This window comes from Camelus dromedarius, chromosome 4, assembly GCF_036321535.1.
Source record: "Camelus dromedarius isolate mCamDro1 chromosome 4, mCamDro1.pat, whole genome shotgun sequence".
In the NCBI taxonomy this organism is placed as follows: domain Eukaryota; kingdom Metazoa; phylum Chordata; class Mammalia; order Artiodactyla; family Camelidae; genus Camelus; species Camelus dromedarius.
Genome location: NC_087439.1, coordinates 51326233 through 51346369, shown reverse-complemented (window position 1 = coordinate 51346369; position 20137 = coordinate 51326233). Strand labels below are relative to the sequence as shown.

The 20137-nt window shown below is 38.7% G+C and overlaps 1 protein-coding gene across 8 annotated transcripts in view; it reads right to left on the bottom strand.

The window, feature by feature from the left end:
- Positions 1-20137, bottom strand: part of OSBPL6 (oxysterol binding protein like 6) — a 184833-nt gene that overhangs the window by 55115 nt on the left and 109581 nt on the right. For all 8 annotated transcript variants that reach the window (XM_031451722.2, XM_031451723.2, XM_031451726.2 and 5 more), the window contains exon 4: positions 5837-5929. In XM_031451722.2, the coding sequence (XP_031307582.1) occupies positions 5837-5929 (93 nt within the window). The remainder of the gene's footprint in view (positions 1-5836; positions 5930-20137) is intronic.

The window sequence follows — 20137 nt, the reverse complement described above, 5'->3', positions numbered from 1 at the left end:
CATGCTGGGTACCTGCTCCTTAGCAACATCCTGGGTTTAAATCCTTGGACCAGGTGATTTCCAAGGGCCCATGCAGCTCTGAAGTAGCCGTTGACCTGGCAAACACTCATATGCTAATCTTGGGCGTGGAGCACAATTAAGCAGAAGCAGAGGCAGGAACGAGGTCACATCCCAATACAACTGCTACAGTCCTGCCCACGGCACAGGGAAGCAAAACCTCTCAGCGTAACCTGCTCAGTTGCCTTGGCTCTGGAAAGCTGGATACAGCTCCCTGTGTCAGGGTGGCCCCCTCTGCAGAACGCTCCATCCCAAATTGACTCAGGAGGCTGCCTTCTGAGAAGATACTGAGGTGGGAAGCCCCATAAAAAAGACCAGCGGGACCCCTAGGCAGGTCTACTACTCTCCTGCCAGCACCATCCGGTTCCCTGGGCCAGTGGCTCTAACTCACTTTTTGCCTCTGAAACTGCTTACTTCTAGGAAAGTGGAACTTACCCCTAAAATTTTATTGGTTCCCTGAGCTCACTCCTGATTGGTTATTTCCTTCACTCATGATTGGTCCATTTTCCTAACTTCTGATTAGTCCATTTGTAGTACTTCATTTGCATGGAGCTCACTCCTGATTCGTTATTTCTCTCACTCCTGATTGGTCCATTTCTACAAAGCTTGTTCTTAATTAGTCAACTTTTGTTATACCTTATTTGCATACAATGTTGCAAAGTGTAAACTGGTAGCCTATAAAACCCTGTGTAAACCTACAGATGGGGTCCAGAGCTTGGAGTGTTAACTCCCCTGGGCCAGCTTGCATAATAAACCTGAGTTCTCCAACTCTCCGAGTGCTGCTTAGTCTCTCACCCAGATCCAGGTTGCTGTCACAACTGAGCTGTAACACCGAGCTGTAACACTGAGCTGCAACACGTTTTTTCTGCAACATTTCGTTCTATCAGAAATCATCTTTAGGCCACAGCACAGAGGCTTCAGTGGAATGGCAATGGGTGCATTCCATCTCGGGGCAGATGGACCTGCTGGCCCAGATGTCTGGGTGGGGGCTGCCCAGAACCTGCTGCAGGACTGTGAGGCTCTGACAGGACCCAGAGGCGAGGAGGCCCTAACTAGTTACTGATGTCGGCCACGGGGACAGGAAGGGAGACTCATGCCTCTTTCCCCTGTCTTCTCCTTTCATCTCAGAAGCTGCTTGCCCTATGGCCTAGTCAAGTCTACATTTAAGTCCAAAGACGTGTAAACGGAGTGGGATTTTCACAGACAATTATGTTTCCAGGAGATGTGGCTGAACAGTGCTTCATGTAAACATCACTGAGCTTCTGAAGAGCCCTCTAAAGCCAGCATCATGCTTCTACCCAAGCCCAACCCTACCACCACCACCACCCCTGCAAACTAATCTGAGACCAACGTCATTTCTCCATCTTCTTGGTCATCTCTGAGGGGTGCCTAGTGAATGAACTACATCCCTATATAAACACACCTACCAATGTTCATTTGGCAACATTAAGAATCCTTGAAAGGATCTGTCAATTTCCCTTCACATAAGACAAAAACCCCAAAAGTGATTTTCTACCTGAAGATAATAGTATCAGTAACTGTGATGGATCTGGTCAAATGATTTAAAAAAAGTATTTCTGATAAGGCAATTTCAGGCTCTGCACCATGTTTTTTGGACAATAAAGGCATTATCATCAGTAGTACAAAGCAGAGCGCTTTGGAATTTTCATTTTTTAATATTGAATTGCAGTTCAACAGGTGAGCATTGCTTTTGAATAATGTTAGAACAATAGAAAAAAACAGTAGGCTCTTATATGAAGTCCGGTATCTTTGGCCTTTTATTCTCATCAGCAAAGCAAAAAAAAAAAAAAAAAAAAAAAAAAAAAAGAAAAATAAAGACAGATTTTCATTCCATAAAAATGATGGATTTCTACTGATTCTTTTGAGGAAGTATCTGTATAATCAAGAAGTCAAAAGAATAACTTTCTACATATGTATACCTACATTCAGTAGAGCTCTCTGTTCTTAGAAAAATATCAGATGTATTTAATGACATTTCTATTTTCAGTAGCCCCTCCGCGGGACAGCACCTCTAGAAGAACAGGATTTAAAAAAAAATTTTTTAAAGGAGGTTCTGGGGATTGAACCTAGGACCTTGTGCACACTAAGCACATGCTCTACCACTGAACTATGCCCATCCCACCCAGAACAGCATTTTTATTTTTGGCTAGATCTTATTTGAAGGCTAGTATTCATCTTTGATTTATTCCAGTGTGTGTGTGTGTCTGTGTGTTTAAGATGAAAACTCTGGATTACTTGTGAAAATGGAAACATTTAATATAAGTACAAAATGCTTCTTGAATTTTTTTCTAATTAAACTCAGGATGTAATAACAGCTTGTCCCTGTGGAGCTATGGCTACTGATTTCTATCACAGCAGTTTTTTTTCTTCTTTGGGAGTTTAACTACCCAGGAATAAGAATGAAGGGGGAAGATAAATTACACAGAAAGGCAAAAAGTTAAAATGTATTTTTTAAACATAAATGCAGCAGCTCTGAACAAATAATTCCACTTACTCTGATTCAGTATTATTAAGCCCAGCAAAGAAAGAAAATGGGAAAAATCCTAGCTCTTACAGTTAAATAAGCTGTCAAACAAAGAGGCAAAGGATAAAGCCAGAGCAAACAACTCTATTTTAATTATAAATGCTGATGATAATGTTGCAAATTAAGTATGTAAGAAATAAAATATCCCACCTCAGGACTTAGTACAATCCATCTCTATGCTTAGTAGACCAGGTCTGTCTTGAGAAAGCTAAAATAACTTTTGGAAAATTGAAGGCTGTTTTTCATAATTTCAGCTGATATTAATTTTCTGTTTTAAAGTCACCAACTTCCATAGGATTACTTGTAATAGAAACAGAGGCAAAAACCCTAATGTGATCACGTCAGCACTTGAATCGGACACACAAACATTTTTGCTATTATACAAGTTTTAAAAATACTTTTGATCTAATAACAATACCTAAAATCAGAAAGTAACCTAATAACAGCCCTAGTCTGTTCCTTTGGGAAAACAGAAACATTTGCTTTCTTACTCTGTGTGCGTGCAGGCCTGTGTGCATGGGTGGGTGGGGGATACGGGAAATGCTTTAGGAGGTGAAAACACCAAACAAAGTATTTGAAAAAATCCTAAGACAGGACTATATGTACTTCAAACAATGTTCTTCTGCCACCAGCCAGTGCCCAGGAAGCCCATCTCCTCTCAAAGGGGCTAAGAGATGGTGAGATGCTGTGGTATCTGGATTGAATGGGACCCTCTGATTTCATGGGGGTCCCAAGAGACGTGTTACCTATTAATGCAAAAACACAACAAGAGTCTTAGTTGTACAGCAAGATCCAAACAGGCAACTGCACGGAGAAGTGATGGGAAATGGATGCTGCTGGTGCCCTACGTGGATCCCTGAATCCAGCCAGTGGACCCATGTCCCAACTGCTGTGAGCACCGTGAACTGCTAAGGCTAATAGCTCCCTCCTTCTACGGGGAGCTGCTGTTTGGCCAAGCCAGGGCCTCCACACCCGGGAAATTATGCGTTAGTATTACCTCCCCCACAGCTCTCAACAATTGAAGGACACAAGGGTACAAATGGCTGAGGGCTCCCTGCCTCCGGGGGAGACCAACTCTGATATAATCCATGCTCCAGAGCCCACCACAGGATCAGGCTGAGGGTAGACGCCAGCTGAAACCCCCTCTTGCTTAGCAACGACACCTGCCCTAGCCTCTTCGCTCATGCTCTTTCTCCTGAGGTCCTCCCTCAGTAGATCAGAAGCACCCTAACCCATCTCAGGTTGTCCGAGAGAACCTGACAAAAAGGAAGAATGTGAAATAAAGTAATGAGTGTGTCAGTACCAACTGCAGGCTATGCAAGATGGTCTGGGGCTGAGGGTGGATTAGGGAGGGAGACAATGAGCAGCATTTGAAAAGGGGTCCCTGTGGGCCTAACTTAAGAGAAGTTCGAGTTTTCGCTAAATGAAGGAGCGGGAGGGGAGCAGGACAGTATTCCGCGCAGGCCTGGCGGAAGGAGCCCAACAGCAGAGGAAAGAGATAGCATGGCCAGTGGAGGGAACTGCCTGCAGGTGGATGGAGCTGGATTATAAAGTGAGATGCCAAAGAGGCTGGAGATGCAGCCGGTGGGCCAGGAGGGGCCAGAGCAAGTCCTGCGTGTGTGTGTCGCTCCCTACTCATTTTACCGCTGGCACCTCTCCTTTTCTATGCATCATTCTCCGAGTCTTCCTTCCTCTGTGTCTCTCTCACCATCACGGTCTTTGTCTCCCACTGCTCTAAATGTCACACACTTCCCAGCTATCTGACTGCGGACAACTTATTTATACTCCAAGTCTGTTTCCTTATCAGTAACATGAGAATAATATCAGTACTCACTTCATGGAGTTGAGGGCTGACTGAGAAAATACCTGTATATAATCCAGTGCCTGGCTCAAAGTGAGGGAGCAATGTTAGCTGCTTTCTGCATTGCCCCTGTACTGATTTATCCTCTCTGTCCTTTAGCTGTGTATGAGAGAACTGAGGTTCCAAAGAGATTACTAGTTATATTTACCAAGTAGACACTCTCTGTTTGCCATTCAAATAGAAATAAGATCGTTTCCCACTTCTAAGTTATTTTTGTAGTTCAGTAACTCCCTCTTTTTTAGTTTCGCAGTCTACCCCTGTCTGATACAGTAACTTTAATGCTTATAATGGGTTCAAAGTATAAAGAGTTACACGTGTCTATAACACTAGTGTAGTAGAGTGTTCTTTCAACAAAACATTCTGTCTAATACGGGAAAAGCAAAGTGGATGAATCAGTTACCTATACTTAGAAGTTAAGCTTTGGGGGAAGGAAAGTTTTTTATATTTGGATTCAAAATCCCCCTGCTTTCTATTTTCTGAGTTTCTCAGTAAGGAAGCCAACCCACTGAAAACCTCAGGGAATTGAGCAAGGGATGGGGATGAGTACGATGGCGTGTCCTTGACTTTTCTTTGTGATTCTTGGATTTCAGATAAATGAATTTAGATGTTCCTTTAGTCCTAGGAAGAGAAGGCTGAAGAGGAGGGAACACTGGCTTCCATGAAACAGAAAACGTCTTCATCAATAATCGGCCGTGTTCCCCTCAGACAGCTCACTGCCTGGAAGGCCAGATGGAAGAAGGGGACTGGAACTCTGAACGTACTACAGGTCCTCTGAGGACAGACTAGTTTACCCTGCAGGTGGGGTAAAGCTTAATCCCTGCTCTGCTACTTAGCAGCTTTTTTGACTGTGGACAAGTTACTAACTCTTGGTTTCCATATTTATGAAGTATAAGAAATACCCACACTGTATGGAGCTGCTCAGAGGATTATATTAAACGGGATCATGTATTTAGGCACTTAGCACAGTGCCTGGTACACAGTACATGGGCAGTAAAGGGGCCTGTTGTTGTTATTGCTGGACCCACTGACTTTTTTCTCTTAGCTTTAAATAGAATATTAGCTCAGCTCTCCAACAGGGAATGTCAACTGTTCCTCTTGACCCTTTTCCCTTAAAACAAAGAGAATTCTGGACATCTGTACATAACACTGCAAATTCCAGCAAAATACACTTTCATCTCTTTCCTCCTTATAGAAAGAAACATAAGCAAGCCTTATGCAAAGACACCCCATGCACTGGAGCAGGAAGAAGTGGAAGAGCAGCCCTACAATGGGGTCACCGCTACCTTCGGAGAGTCAGGTGTAAGAGTTACAGTTCAGCTGGCCCCAGAGTGGGCATCGTGCCATCTGAGAAAGCATCACATTCTGGCACTGACCTTGGAGAGGGGGCCCGGCTCCGGTTCTAGCAGCTGCCGACTTACAGAGGGTTCGGTGCTAGAGGAAGAAGTCCTTTCCAGTATGTGGATACTCTGAAAATAAATGGAAGTAAACACAGCCGAGGATTAGATAACCCATTTCTCATGTGGATGGATATGGGGGTGAGATCACACAGATCACAGTAAGAACAGAGAGCTATGTTAAAAATGACAAGTTCCTCAGGGGACCAAAGGCAGCAGCAACTGGAAGAAAAATGCCAGCACAGGATTTCATTTTTTCCCCTTATGAATTTGCTGCTGGACTTCTGCTAGAGAGAGGCAGAGAGCTCACAAATTTCAAAAAAACACAGAATACGTCTCAACATTTTTATAACTTTATGAGAAAGGAGGTACACGTACTACTTAAACAATTAGCCTAACATAGAAATATCTGCTCATTTCTCCAATGGTGGGAGATACAGAGAAATGTCTACGTCAAAAAGCCCAGAGCCTAATGCCATTTAGTGTCTAGAGTTTCTTATAATCGGTATGATAATCACATCATATTATAATATTATAATAACATGATAATTCTTAAATGCACAGAGAAGAAAACAATTCATCAAATGTAATAAGTAGTAGATGTCTTTTACAAAGACTATGAAGAGCATTCATAGACCAGTGAAATGACATTCCAACAAAATAATAGGCAAAGTACATGAATAGGCAACTTATGCAGAACATCTGAAAAGATGTTCAACCCCAACCACAGAGGTATTCAAAGAAATGAAAACCAAAATAATAATGATTTTTTAAAAATGCATCACATTCAAAAATAGATCAAGGTTGGGGGAAGGAAAGACAGTGTAACTGGGTACAGTCTCTCTAAAGAGAAATTTTGCAATTTTATTTAAAAGTCTTAAGAAAAAAAAGTACATGCCTCATTGACCCAGCAATCCCATAGCTAAGTCTTCGAGGAAATAAACAGATTGGTGTGCAAAGACAGAGGAACAATATGTTTACTAAAGCATTATTTTACTACAGTGAAAAAAAAATCTAATACAGATGAGAATCGCACAGACTTACAAGGAAATACCATGCAGTGATTCAAAATGATAACATGGATTTCTGTTTATTGATATGGAAAAAATACCTGTGATGTTCTGTCAACTAAAAAATCACGCTATAAGAAGTATGTAGAATACGATGATGTTAAACATATAATCAAACAAATAATCGAAACAAATTCCAGAATGTTAACAGTAGCTATATAGAGGTGGTGCGATTATAGGTGATTTTTAATTTTTTCTATTTTTTTACTGCAATAAATAGTTATTACCTGTGTATTTGGGAAAAAAGTAAGCACTTTATATGGGGGGTAAAAATTTGAAAGACATTAAATAAATAATTCAGTGGAGTTAATATTTAGACATAATATTTAGATAAGATTTAGATACAGTAACATTTTTACTCTAGTTATAACATTTCATTGTTTCAATAGACAAGTTGGATTTTATTTAACTTATTAAGGTTTCTATTTTTAATAATTGGAAAATTCTCAGATTAACGTTTATTTTTTCATAGAGAAAATTATACTTTGACCTGAGCCAAATTATTCTAAATTTTTTAAGTTTTCAAGCTTTTGGTTATTTCTATTACCTTGTAAACAAGAAGTCTGATCTGAATGCCCTTGTAAGTCATTTATTAGAGACAGAATAACTAAAGTGAAAGATTTATGAATTGCTCCTATTTCTCCAATTTGTGAGGAAGTGGAAGAAATAAGAACAGATATTTTGGGGCCAAATATAAAGCTGGGCAGGGATTAGCAAGAATTCCTAATCTGACAGCCAAAGTGTCCAAGGACAATTGTAGCATTAAATGGGACTCTGCTCTTTCCATCCTCAGATTCCCCTGAATTAGCAGGGAAAAATGATAAATGGGGCTGAGTGTCCATAATATGTGCCAGCACCTTTTGTGGGAGTATCGGAAGCAAAGGCTTATTACCGAGTGAGATACAGGCGGTGTGCGTTCAGATGTTTACAAGACAAAATGAGAACAAATGACCCGGGACTTGCATTATTTGCTTGTTCATGCTGATATTCTGGATAGGATCCTATTTAAAACATATCAGCCAAATTTGAAATTTAAATTTATTCAGAGATCATATAATTAGGAACTAAAAGGAGAATTGCTGTTGTTGTTGAAGCAAAAAAATGTATTCCCTTCTTCTGGGACATAATCATCTCCCCCCACACCCTTTCATTTTCTTTTTTGTGTTTTAAAATGGCAAAAGTAATATATACTCATAATAAAACATACAAATACAACATAGAAATATATAAAAGAAGTCGAAGTTCCCACCCCACTGCTGCTAACCCTCCCTCCCCCTAGCTTCTGCAGCAGTGGTTCTCAAAAGCTGGTCCATGAACCCTGAGGGTCCCCAGGGCCCTTTCAAGGCATCTGCAAGGTGAAAACTTTTTTTATAATAATACCAATATGTTATTTGCCTTTTTTACTCTCAGGGTCTCACGTACAGTGGAGTTTTTCATAGGATACATAATATGTGATATTGTAATATATGAAACAAGTACATGTAAGAATCCAGCTGTTTTTTATTAAGTCAGACATCAGAAAGATTTGCAAAAATGTAAAACAGTTATCATTCTTTTCACTAAAATTTGTTTGGGGAATTAAAAAAAAATGTTACACAAGCTAGCATGGAATGGGTCTATTGCTAAGTCTTCAATAATTTTTAAGAGTGCAAAGGGTTCCTGAGGCCAAAAAGTTTGAGAACTGCTGTTCTTCAAGAATTACTATGAAAAAATTTGTGATTATTATTAAAATAGAGAATTCCAACTTGTATTTATGTTGTTCCCTTTCTCATAATGCTTCTTATGAGGAAAAGCATTTTTAAAAAATTAACACATTTCAGAATTTCTTTACAACCACTTAAACTACCTTGAGCTAAATTATACAAACCTACTCATTAACAACCCAAACTATCCTGACACGTTACAGAAACCTATAAGAGGAAAACCTGTTTCAGGTACTCTTCAAATATATCTGAGCAAAACTTCTTTAACTGTAAATTCTATTAATATATAAAAAACATAGAAGTATTTTTTAAATGCCTGAGTTGATTTTTCTAAAAAAGAACTATGAGCAATAAAGATAGATAGGTGTTACTGTATTACAGAAATATAAAATGCTTCCAAGCGCCTCACAACAAATAAATAACTTTGAGATAATTTCCTACAGGAAGAAAACAGTTTCTAATACATCATTTTTAAAAATTAAGAATTAGAGTCATTTAGAAGCTATACATTTTAGTACCAGTTCTTTCTTCACTATTTAATAGAGTATCAACCCTAAAGATCAGTAAAGCAAATATAATAAAGCAGAACACCAGAAACTGCCAGTGAAATGTGTCCTTCTTCATTCATTCATTCATTCATTCATTCATTCATTCATCCACCCTTTGGTTCAATTAATGAATAAGTTATTGGGCACCTACATTGTGCCGGGCACAGATGACAGGGTGACAGAGAACAAAATAGACAAGTGAATTGCTCCTGAGATGATTATATTCTATAGAGAGGTCTTATCATACAAAAGACCAAATGAGGGTGAATAAATTTTTGTAAACTCATGTATTAAACCTGTTCCATGTTTAATTTACTTTCACTTTAATTTTTCCAGTGAGCTAAAAAAAAGCCTGGGCTGCTTCTTTTTTTTTTTTTTTTTTTCCCTTGGTAGGTAATTTTTGGCACAGGGGAGATAATTAGGTTTATTTATTTATTTTTAATGGAGGTGCTGGGGATTGAACCCAGGATCTTGTGCATGTTAAGTACACACTTTACCACTGAGCTATATCCTCCCCCTGGCTTGGGCTTCTTTTTAAGGACTCTTCTCTATCTTCATACTTGCAGGTTGCTGGGCAGTAAAATATACATACATTGCCTCCCGCTCCCTCCTTCCCTCCAACAAACAAACATGTTAAGAAATGCAAAACTTGGAAAGAAACTTGACCTTAGCAACTACGTAGGCAAGAAATAAAGGATTAACTGAAGAACTCAGACGGGTGAAAGAAACTAAGTCGCCTAACTTCCAAAGCAAGCCACAGACAGAAATCAATTTAGGATATTCAAAGTACGATAAAAATGAGTTTTGTCTTTAGACAGACCCGGAGATAGTTAAAATGTTGCTAGGAGTTTGTGGGTCAGAAGCGTTAGTGACCAAAGTGGGACAAGAATCTGTAACATACCTACTGCAGTACCTGTCACAGAAAACACAGTATTAGTTTCTTCTTTACCTGATTATACAAAAGTTTCTATTAGGGAAGAAAAGGAAGACATCCATTCACTGCAAACACAGAAGGCTGTAGTACACAAACCCCAAATTTTGTTGATTTGCCAAAGAACAGAGAATAGTAAAAACATTTACTAAGAAACAGTAAGTAAAGGAATATTTTTATTACCATAAATGTATGTATATATTTAACTGAAAAAAGTAAAGCATAATTTATAAAACTACCAGCTGATACCTATTATTATAAATGTATCTATCTTCAAAAAATAAGCTATTTAATTTAACTTTCACAGTGATAATGAAGTAGCCAAAAGCTCTTATATAAACTTACAGTCTTATTATTTGTACATTATTAAAACCTAAGTATTATCTATCCAATAATAAAATATTAATCCACCACCTTCAGAAATGCCTTCAAACTGATGGTATTCAAAGCCAAAAGCATACCCCTGAAGTTATGTAATCACACACGACCACTAATAATTTTTAATGAAATATCTAAGTACTTGAATACTATGTTTTTATATTGGCAGATATGACGAAGACAGCTGTCAAATTTGTCATACTCAGTCTTGGACTCTAATTAAACTGGGTGCTCCCTGGAAGCAGGGACCAGCTCATCTTCATCTTGGTATCCCACCCCCTTTACCCCTCACCCACGGCATCCTAGCACAAGATCCTGCACATTGTAGCCAGTCAAAAATTTCTGGAATTTTTCAGTATTCTCTGATCATAGTTCCTCAGCAATCATTATCACAAGATCAGGTATAAAACTGCCTTCTAACTTCATCTTGGAATGATAAAAATCACAGCTGTAGAAGGACAGAACTTTTGAAAACATTTTAAAATAAGGACTTAACTTTTAAAATGGAAACATCTGGTGAATTAAATTACCGAGCTCTTGTTTATTAGATTTAAAACTATGACTGGTCAATGGAGAACACAAAAACGTAATGTAGCAACATCTTCTGTAACAAAAGTTAATTCTTTTCATAATGCTTCCTTTAAGAACATAATTTGTGCTACACTTCTTTGGACTTTTCTTCACAAGCTGGCTATTTTCATATTGTTTCATGGTGACTTGGAAACACATGCCACATACCTTCAAGGTGTTATTATATAAGCAGGTTAAATAAAGGGTTACATAAACTTGTTAATTTTTCTTTGAAAATCAAGTTTCCTTTCAAATACTAAAATCACAACTTAATTTCTAGGTCAGTGTTTTTTCTTTTCTTTTTTTTTTTTTTTTCTAGAGCAGTTTTAACTCCACAACAAAACTGAGGGGAAGGTACAGAGATGTCCCATATACCCTTTGCCCCCACACAAGCATAGCCCTCCCCCATCATCAGTATCCCCCACCAGAGTGCAGCTGTACAACTGATGAATCTAGGTTAATTCCGATCAGTTTTTAAGGCACTGAGAACACAAAGAGAAGGTCAATATACTCACCGGACCTTTGGTCGCCCTACTCAGAAAGAACTGATGCATATTTAGCTTAAAACCAGGAGTCTACCACACATATTCTGCAGCAGCTCTTTAATTTGGTAAAAGTTTCTTCCCCGGGTAGCGTTCACTGATCTCAATACCTCCTGGGCAGCAAGCAGAAATCTGCCAACATGACTGCAGTCTGGTTTACTCAGTATCAAAAGATGTGGGTAAACAGACAGACAATAAGACATTTAATAATAGGCAAACGGTTTAGTTGCAACTCCTGCAGAGAGAAACATGACTCTCAGGATGAGCATCCACGGATCTGCTGAATGGGTCTCTTGGCTTATTAGGCTTCTCATTTACCTTAACTTCATTTTAGAGACATAAAGGAATGGCTGGAAATATTTTAGGCTGCGGCTACCAATTTCTGTATAGACTCACTTACACAAATTTAGGATAGTAATAAGAATTGGACTGTTGCCTTCTGAATGTTAACTTCACTGGAATTGTTCACCTGATTATCTTATCTAACCTATTTTTACATTCATGAATTATACAAAATATTTTCCAAAAAAAATCCAAAATTATTTATAAATTTGGAAGTATTTTCTTATTCAGTCTTTTGGCTGTTAGGCTTATTTCTCTTCTAGTTCTGTCTAATTTTGGCAAAGTAACACTATTTCAGTGATACTGGTAACCTTTCTATGAGAGTGTTGATGATGATGATAGTGGTGACAGTTAATATTTAGTGCTTTCTACATGTCTGTTTTTGTGCTTTACATGGATTATTTCATTCCATTTTCATAAAAAGCCTTTGAATAATGACTATTAAATTTATTTTATGGCTGGTTGAACAGAGAGAGGCACAGTGAAGTTAAATTAATGACACAAAGTCAGTAAGTACTGGAGTTGGAATGAGAATCAAGACTCTCTGGACTCCAAGCTTTTAAGTCTCCTGCCTGCTACTGAAGTTAAATCTAACATTAAATGACAAAAAAATTACAGCAATTTCAAGTAGTGTTTTCCCTCAAGACTAACTGAACACATCAAAAGGCATCCTGTACCACAACCTTCCATGGGAACAGAGAGACAGAAATGAGTAAAACAAAAAAGAAAAGATTACAGCACTATTAAATACAGTACAACTTCAAAGTTTGTTTCCAAGTTTTAAGAACTAAGAGCAAGCCAGCTAGCTTTTACTCCTGGAACGCAATGTCTGAGGCAGAGAAAAGAACATAAGTTTTACAGTTACACAGACAAGCACACCAACTGTCATGCTGCTGTTTACCACGTGCCTTGGGCAAATCATGAACCTTTCTCAGCCTCACTGTTCTCTCTCTGTAAAATGGGCATGTTAATGTCTACCTTAGAAGACACTGCAAGTCACAGAGTTGGCACCCAGGGTATGGACAGTGCTGCCTAGGGGCTGGCACACAGCAGGCACTTAATAAATGGTAGCTAACATCTCAGCTATAAGTGCTGTAAGAATAAATGTTTAGGAATCTTGCGTGTTCTTACTGCCATGGAAAGATGTGTCCAAACGCCCTGCATGTACAAAACCTGCCTGCCCCTTTGGAAGCAAAGAATCCATACCTGATATGGCCATTATGTTATCCAGTCAATGTAGTGCCAGTCATCAGCACCACCTCAGGACCTCAGTATCACAATTTACTGAGAAAGCTGACAAAGTGAATGGAGACAGATGCCCTAGATACTTGCCAGGGGGAAAGCAACAGCAGTGGATGGTAACACATGTCTGCATCCTTCTAAATGCCTCCTGCAGAAGAGGTGCACCGACTTGCCTGCTGCTTTCTTAAAAACGGCCTTCAGGGAATTATTTTTATTATTTTTGGAATAGCACAAAATATTAAAGTTACCAAAGCCAAAAGGCCATGACTGAAGAAGTAGTAATTCTACTATTTTCTCTATAGTAACAATTATCTTGCTCTCACTGAAAGAGGGCAGAATTGCATTAATAATAAATCTCTAAGTGCCACTAAAATGAATGAAAGTAGAAAATTTTAGAAATGGTGGCTGGGAAAATTCCACACAGCACACCTGGGAAACCCTGAAGGGAGAACCAGCAGTCATCACACTCTTGACTCTTCCTGCAGAGAAACATGAAACTCATTAAGAACCAAGAGCTATGGCCCCACTTTGAACAGGTCTGTTGTTGGAAACCCTGCATTGTAAGAAATACAATCAGGACCCAACAAGTGGTCCATTTATAGCCAAGAGTAGTTGAGTGATCTTGACGATGAAGTGGTAAAAGGCATATGAATAAACAGCATTTTAACTCCCAGGGCTGCCTTTAAGTAACGCTAGAACCAGGACTGACCTGTGGGCTTGCTCCTTACCTGTACTCTCAACACTCACAAGCGAGCAACAAAACTACTGAAAACCCCAGCAACTATGATCATGCTTCATGACAGCAATTATAAATTAACAGCAAATAAAAGGGACAAATACTAAGCCACTTCAAGAGCAAAGGCTCTGGAACATGAGAGTTAATAGAAACTCTGCATGAGAGTTAATAGAAAAGGCAGGAGAATAGCTCCGTCTGACTCAAGAGAACACTAAAGTCAAATTAATTTGTAATTTTCTACAAGGCTATTAAAATGACCCAGAACAAAGGTTTTCAGTATGATAATCACTCACATATTTTGATAACAATACAAGCAAAAAAATCACATATATATTTAACATTTGCATGTGTATATTTGGGGCAGAGTTGGTTTGTTTTGATCATCCTTGGAAACTCAGAGCGTACATACCTATGAATGCTTAAATGTACTCATAAAGATTTACTGACTGAATAAATATTTGTTACAACAGATACAGTGTCTGGGTTCCCACTTTTGGAAAACATGATTGAATTACTATGAGATAAATACAGAGAGTTAAGAGGACAAAGAATGGCCCAGTTTCTGCCTCAGCATCTCAAAAATGGTTTGAAAAACTTGCTGTAAGTTTTGCATCTGGCACGTCGCACCTGGCATTTTAAATCTGAAGCTTAGGGAGGTAAGGCTTACAATTTTATTATTAAAACAGCTGGCATATATACTGTGTTACCATATTCCAAATACTGTTTTAAAGCTATATACATATGCACATTAAGTCACAAAATATGACCTTGAAAAATATGCATTTTTGACTATAGAATCAATACATATTCACTGCAGAAATTTGAGGGGAGGAGACAGAAAAGAAAAAAGGAAATTAAAGCCACCCACAACCAGCAATAATCTCTTCTAATATCTTGGTATATTTGCTTTCAGCTTTTTAAAATGCATATATATGTTCAATTGTTAAAAAAATTGGGATTATGCTATATTTTTATTTAACAGCCAAGTTTTTCCAATTAACAATATATAATTTCCCCACAGCCTTAAATATTCTTCAAAAACATCTTAACAGCTGTATAATATTCCACTGTATACCCATGAGATAGGCTATTAAGTTAACTCCTTGCTGAACATCAGCTTATTTCTAGTTTTTTTAATACTGTGAATGTACTTTGATAAACATCTTTGCACAGAAATCTTTACATGTATCTTTGGTTGTTTCTTTAGAATACATTTTTTACAAGCTGAGTTACCAGGTCCTATGGTATGACTTCTTAAAGGACTTCAGATACATATTTAGATACAAATTTCTGTCCAGAGAAGTGGAATTAATTAATATGCTTAGCAGTAGTGCACGAGAGTGTCCATTTCCCTGAAAACTCACCAAAATTGGCCATTACCATTGTTAAAAATCTGCTCTTAATTTGGATTTGAGGTCAAGAAGTCTGGCACTTTAAAGTATATGACATGCTGTACACTAGAAAGTAACACAACATTGTAAACCGACTATACTTCCAAAAAAAAAAAAAAAAAAGTAAAGTATACAACATGCATGTGGCTTTCCTCTACGTCTGCGACTGTATTTTAATTACAGCCCAGGAAAGTTTCCGTGGATACTAGGCAGAGGGACAGTTTTCTATTTGTCCAAGTTGAAAAATCAAATAAAGCCATTTTGTAGACTTATGGTCCTTCGGCATGATGTTTTTATAGTCCTAATGAAACACCTGAAAATGCATTCTGTAAGAGCAGTGACGTCCAAACTTGGGAATAAGTCTCCAAGGAGGCTTTTAGAAACAACAGATTCCCAGACCTCATCAACAGCCTACAGAGGAGATCCTTTAGGGTTCACAACTGAGGATTATGTAGTTCTCTCTACTTGGTGTTGTGCCCAAGAACCAAACAGGCAGTGTTCATCTTGGCTCTGACGGTTTTGCTGCTATAAACATGCTATCCCAAACCGGCCAGCTCCAGGTAATAGGAGATAACTTCTTAAGTGAGCAACCATGGCAGGCGGTGAGAACCAAAGTGTCCTGGCAAACATACCAGGGCAAGCAGTGAACAGATTCTTTCTTGGATAATGCTGAGTTCTAAATCACTTGTGGGTAATCAGTGTCTGACTGCCAGGTGGCAAATTTCCTTCCAGTGGTCTCAATTTCAGTACATTTGACACGAACCAAACACATAACTGTAAACACCAAGCAGCAGTGACAGCGATCTCCAAATGGTGGAGACAGCAAGAAGTCTGTGTGGTTGCTCATTTTGTTTCATGGGAAAGGCTAATCACAGCCTTCAGTAAACAAATAAATGATCAAAACTTCTCATTCCAAAAGCAATACATGGAGTGAAAGCACAGAAAATTTAAAATTCAGGAAAGTACAGAAAACATAAAATTCACCTTTGATATCAGTGCTTCACGATAATTATTAACATTTTCGTCTATGTACCTTCCAGTCTGTTGCTTCCCAGGCCACTGAGGATCTGGAAAATCATTATTATTTCTGGAGGTAAAAACAAGGAGGCGATACACAACTCAAAAAATAATCAACAAAAAGAAAAACAAAAACAAAAAAAAAATGAAAAAAAATTGACAAATGCTGCCTGACAAAGTTCACTTGGACAAGGACAGAAGGCCCTTCCCCTGGATATCAGCTTAAAATGAAGCAAACAGTGGAGTGGTCAAGAACAGGGGCTCCAGAATCAGGCTTCCAGGGAGAAAACCTTGTCTTAGCTGCTCATTAGCTGCAGCCAAGACATTTCACCACTTCATGCCAGAGTTTAGTTCTCTAAAAAAGGTGATGATAGTTCAACCTTCTACAGGAAGAACTCATAAAATATCAGCTGTGTTATCCTGTTGCAGGGGTTGGTCTATTATTCATGAATTTTGTCTAATATTTAGACTTTTTAGAACATCCAATAAATTTTACAAAATGCACCTAAATCGCAGAAGTTGGTCACAGGGTGAGTTTTTGCAAGCAGGTATTATTTTCCCATTGATATTGGTTATAAGTCCTGAAAGTTAGGTTCCATAGGACGAGTGGAATCCCCAAAAGGCTCAGTTGGAACCGAGTCAGGAATTTAAAGATACCGAGCACCGAGGGCTTCATTTTCCAGCATCACTCTACAGAGGACACTGCATATTTTCACGTGAGGTTAGTATTTCTCTCTGAACTGAGAACTGGGCGCCAGGGTCATCCTGCAAATCCCTAGATCCACTGAATTCTACAAGTTTTCAATTGAGATACTGGCAGATTTCAAATTATGTTCCTCCTCCTCACTGATAAGGCTGAAGATGATTTAACTTGGAGGTTAGGTATTTTATCAAGAATGCCTGAATTTTTTTCTCAAAAAATTAGAACATATTTCTCACCAAAATTAGAACAAATTAGAATATATTCTTCACAACTAAAAGATGGAAACAGGTTCATATTCAGAAGATAGAGATACTATACTTCCAAGCTGTACCTTGGTTATGTCACGTAACAAAGCTATTTGAAGAAGATGCTTCAGACATTGAGCTGGAAGAGACATATTCCAAGTCAGTTCATGGATATGCTAGGGGATATTTTTATCAGTCTGTTTGTCCAGGAAGAAAACTTGTTCTGAAAACCCTGAACATAAGTATAGTCATTGATGAGGAACATTTTTACTTTCTGGTTTTCTAGATCCTTCTTCACTGATAATGAAAATTGCAAATACAGCAGATGCTGCCGACATCAGAACTAGGTGGTTATATGGTAGTAAACCAGCCCCTGGTCACATTGAGTCCCACTGAATCACTGCTGGGGAACAGCCTTCACATGTTATCAGCAGACATTAACTGAATGGACCACAGTTGGTTTTATTGTTGATGACAGTGTACAGGAAATATTTTTAGATACCCACATAATTGAAAGCTTCTTCTATTAGTTGTTGAAGATTGATCATGATACTGATTATATATTTGATAAAAACTGGCAAGAAGATTAACTACCAGCCTCTTATGACTTATTAATATCATTTTTCCCATAAAAAGTTCTTCATTTTATGATTTCTGAGCTTCTCCAAGCTTTAAATCACTATAAGGAATAGCTGGTATTTTTTTCTTTGATTTTTCATTTAAACAAAAAGATTGATTCATTTGAGCATTTTACAATGTCTAACCCGGTAGAGCTATAACAATTCACTCTAATAATAGACACTGTCACCTGGTAATTATGCATTCCAAATCCTAAGTTCTTAGAGCAATAGTGTCTGATTTTCTGAAATGACTTGATGATGACACAAATAAAAATAATCATTGGCTCCAAACAGGAGCCCCACTTTTAAAAAATGCAGGTCCTTGGCCTGATCCCAAACTATTGAAATTGTCTCTACAGGCTGTTCTCAGTCTTAGAATTTCCTAAAATATGTAATCATAAGGGTAATTATCAAAACAAACAAGCAATAGATAAACAAGATTATACTATATAGCACAAGGAAATATATACAAGATCTTATGGTAGCTCATAGAGAAAGGAATGTGACAATGAAAACATACATGTTTATGTATAATTGAAAAATTGTGCTCTACACTGGAATTTGACACAACATTGTAAAATGATTATAAATCAATAAAAAATGTTAAAAAAAAAAAAAACCAAGCAAAATCTAGTCAGCTGGTCATACACTTAGCCTACTACGTAACTTTACTATAAAATAAGTACTATGAGAGATTGGGAAGCAACAGCTCTTGATTTAAAACAGAGTTATCTCCCACTCTACCAACTCTATTTTTAACATCTGTGCAGAATGCTCCCAATGCTTTGCTTTTGTTTGATATCATAGCCTTCATGAGCCTCAAGCCATTTATTCTACCACACAGTCACCGTCAGCAGCATACCGGAGGGTCTGTGCTCTCCTAGGACCTTCTGCCACCTCTGGACCACCCGCTGTCCCCAGGAGACTCAGCACTCCCAGCCATACTACTTCCTCCCCTTGTTGTCATCTCCCAGCCACATGGTTATTCCTGCACAGCTATTAAGGCCTCTAGAACCTGGTTTGCAATCTTCCTATGTTGACTCCTCATTCATTTGTCCATTCAAATACATTTGGGGCCATACCATAGGTGAGGAGCTGCAGGAGGGACTAGGGATACATTATTAAACAAAATAAAACCCCTGTGTTCAGGAAGCTTACATTTCAGTGTTAGGGAATACAGGAAGGGGATACAAATATAAACAGATAAATATGTAACATGTCAGGGAGTGGTTCATTCTCCAAAGACAAATGAAAGCAAGTAAGTGGGCAGTGAGTGATAAGAATATACAGGGGAAGGCAGAGGAAGGCTAAAAAGGGTACATTTGGAGAATGAGTCGTGTGTGAGCACATCTGGGGATACTTGGAAAAAAAGCAAGCTAGGCTGAGGGGCCAAAATTGCAAAGACCCTGAGGTTGGAGCATGTTTGGCACATCTAAGGAAAATGCTGGGAGAACTAAGTGAAGCGGAATGTGCTAGGAGGCAAGACCAGAGAGGTACATGTGGGTCTAGATTATGAATGACCTTGTAGACAACGGTCAGCAATTCAGATACTATTTGGAGAGAGACAGGAAACCACTGGAGACCTCGGAGCCAGTGAGAGGCTTGATTTGACTTAGGTTTTAAAGGGATCGCTCTGACTACTATATAAAAAATGACCTGTATGTTGGTCAAAGGTAGAAGCAGGGAGACCAGTGAGAAGACTATGGCCATAGTTTGGGTGAGAAATGATGGTGGCTCAGATCGGGGGGCGGGGAAGAGGTGATAAGCAGTGATCAGATTCTAGGTACATCCTGAAGGTAGAACCAGCAGGACTTGCTGAGGGTCTAGAGGTGAGGTGTGAGGAAACCAGATGAGTCAAGGATAGCTCTTGGTAAGGTTTCTGGCCTTTCTGAATGAAAGGGCAGAGCTGCTGTTTACTGAGATAAGGATGATTGGGAAGGGGCAGACTTGAGAGGGAACTTCAGTTTGGGGACATGTTAAATTTGAGATGCCTTCCTAACACCCAAGTGGAGATAATCTTTGGTCACTTAAGTATTACTGTGGCTGACTTACTGACATCTCAGATCAGGGTTCATAAATTCAAATGCTTTCAGGGGTCAAGCAGGAAACATAAAAAAGTATTGAAAGACAATAAGGAGAGGTGGAGACTGTGGCTGATGAGAGAGTACACACCCCATCTAAAGGGAAAGCCATTCCTGAGCCCAGTGCTGCCATTTGGGAACTGGGCCCAGAGTTCCTAGAT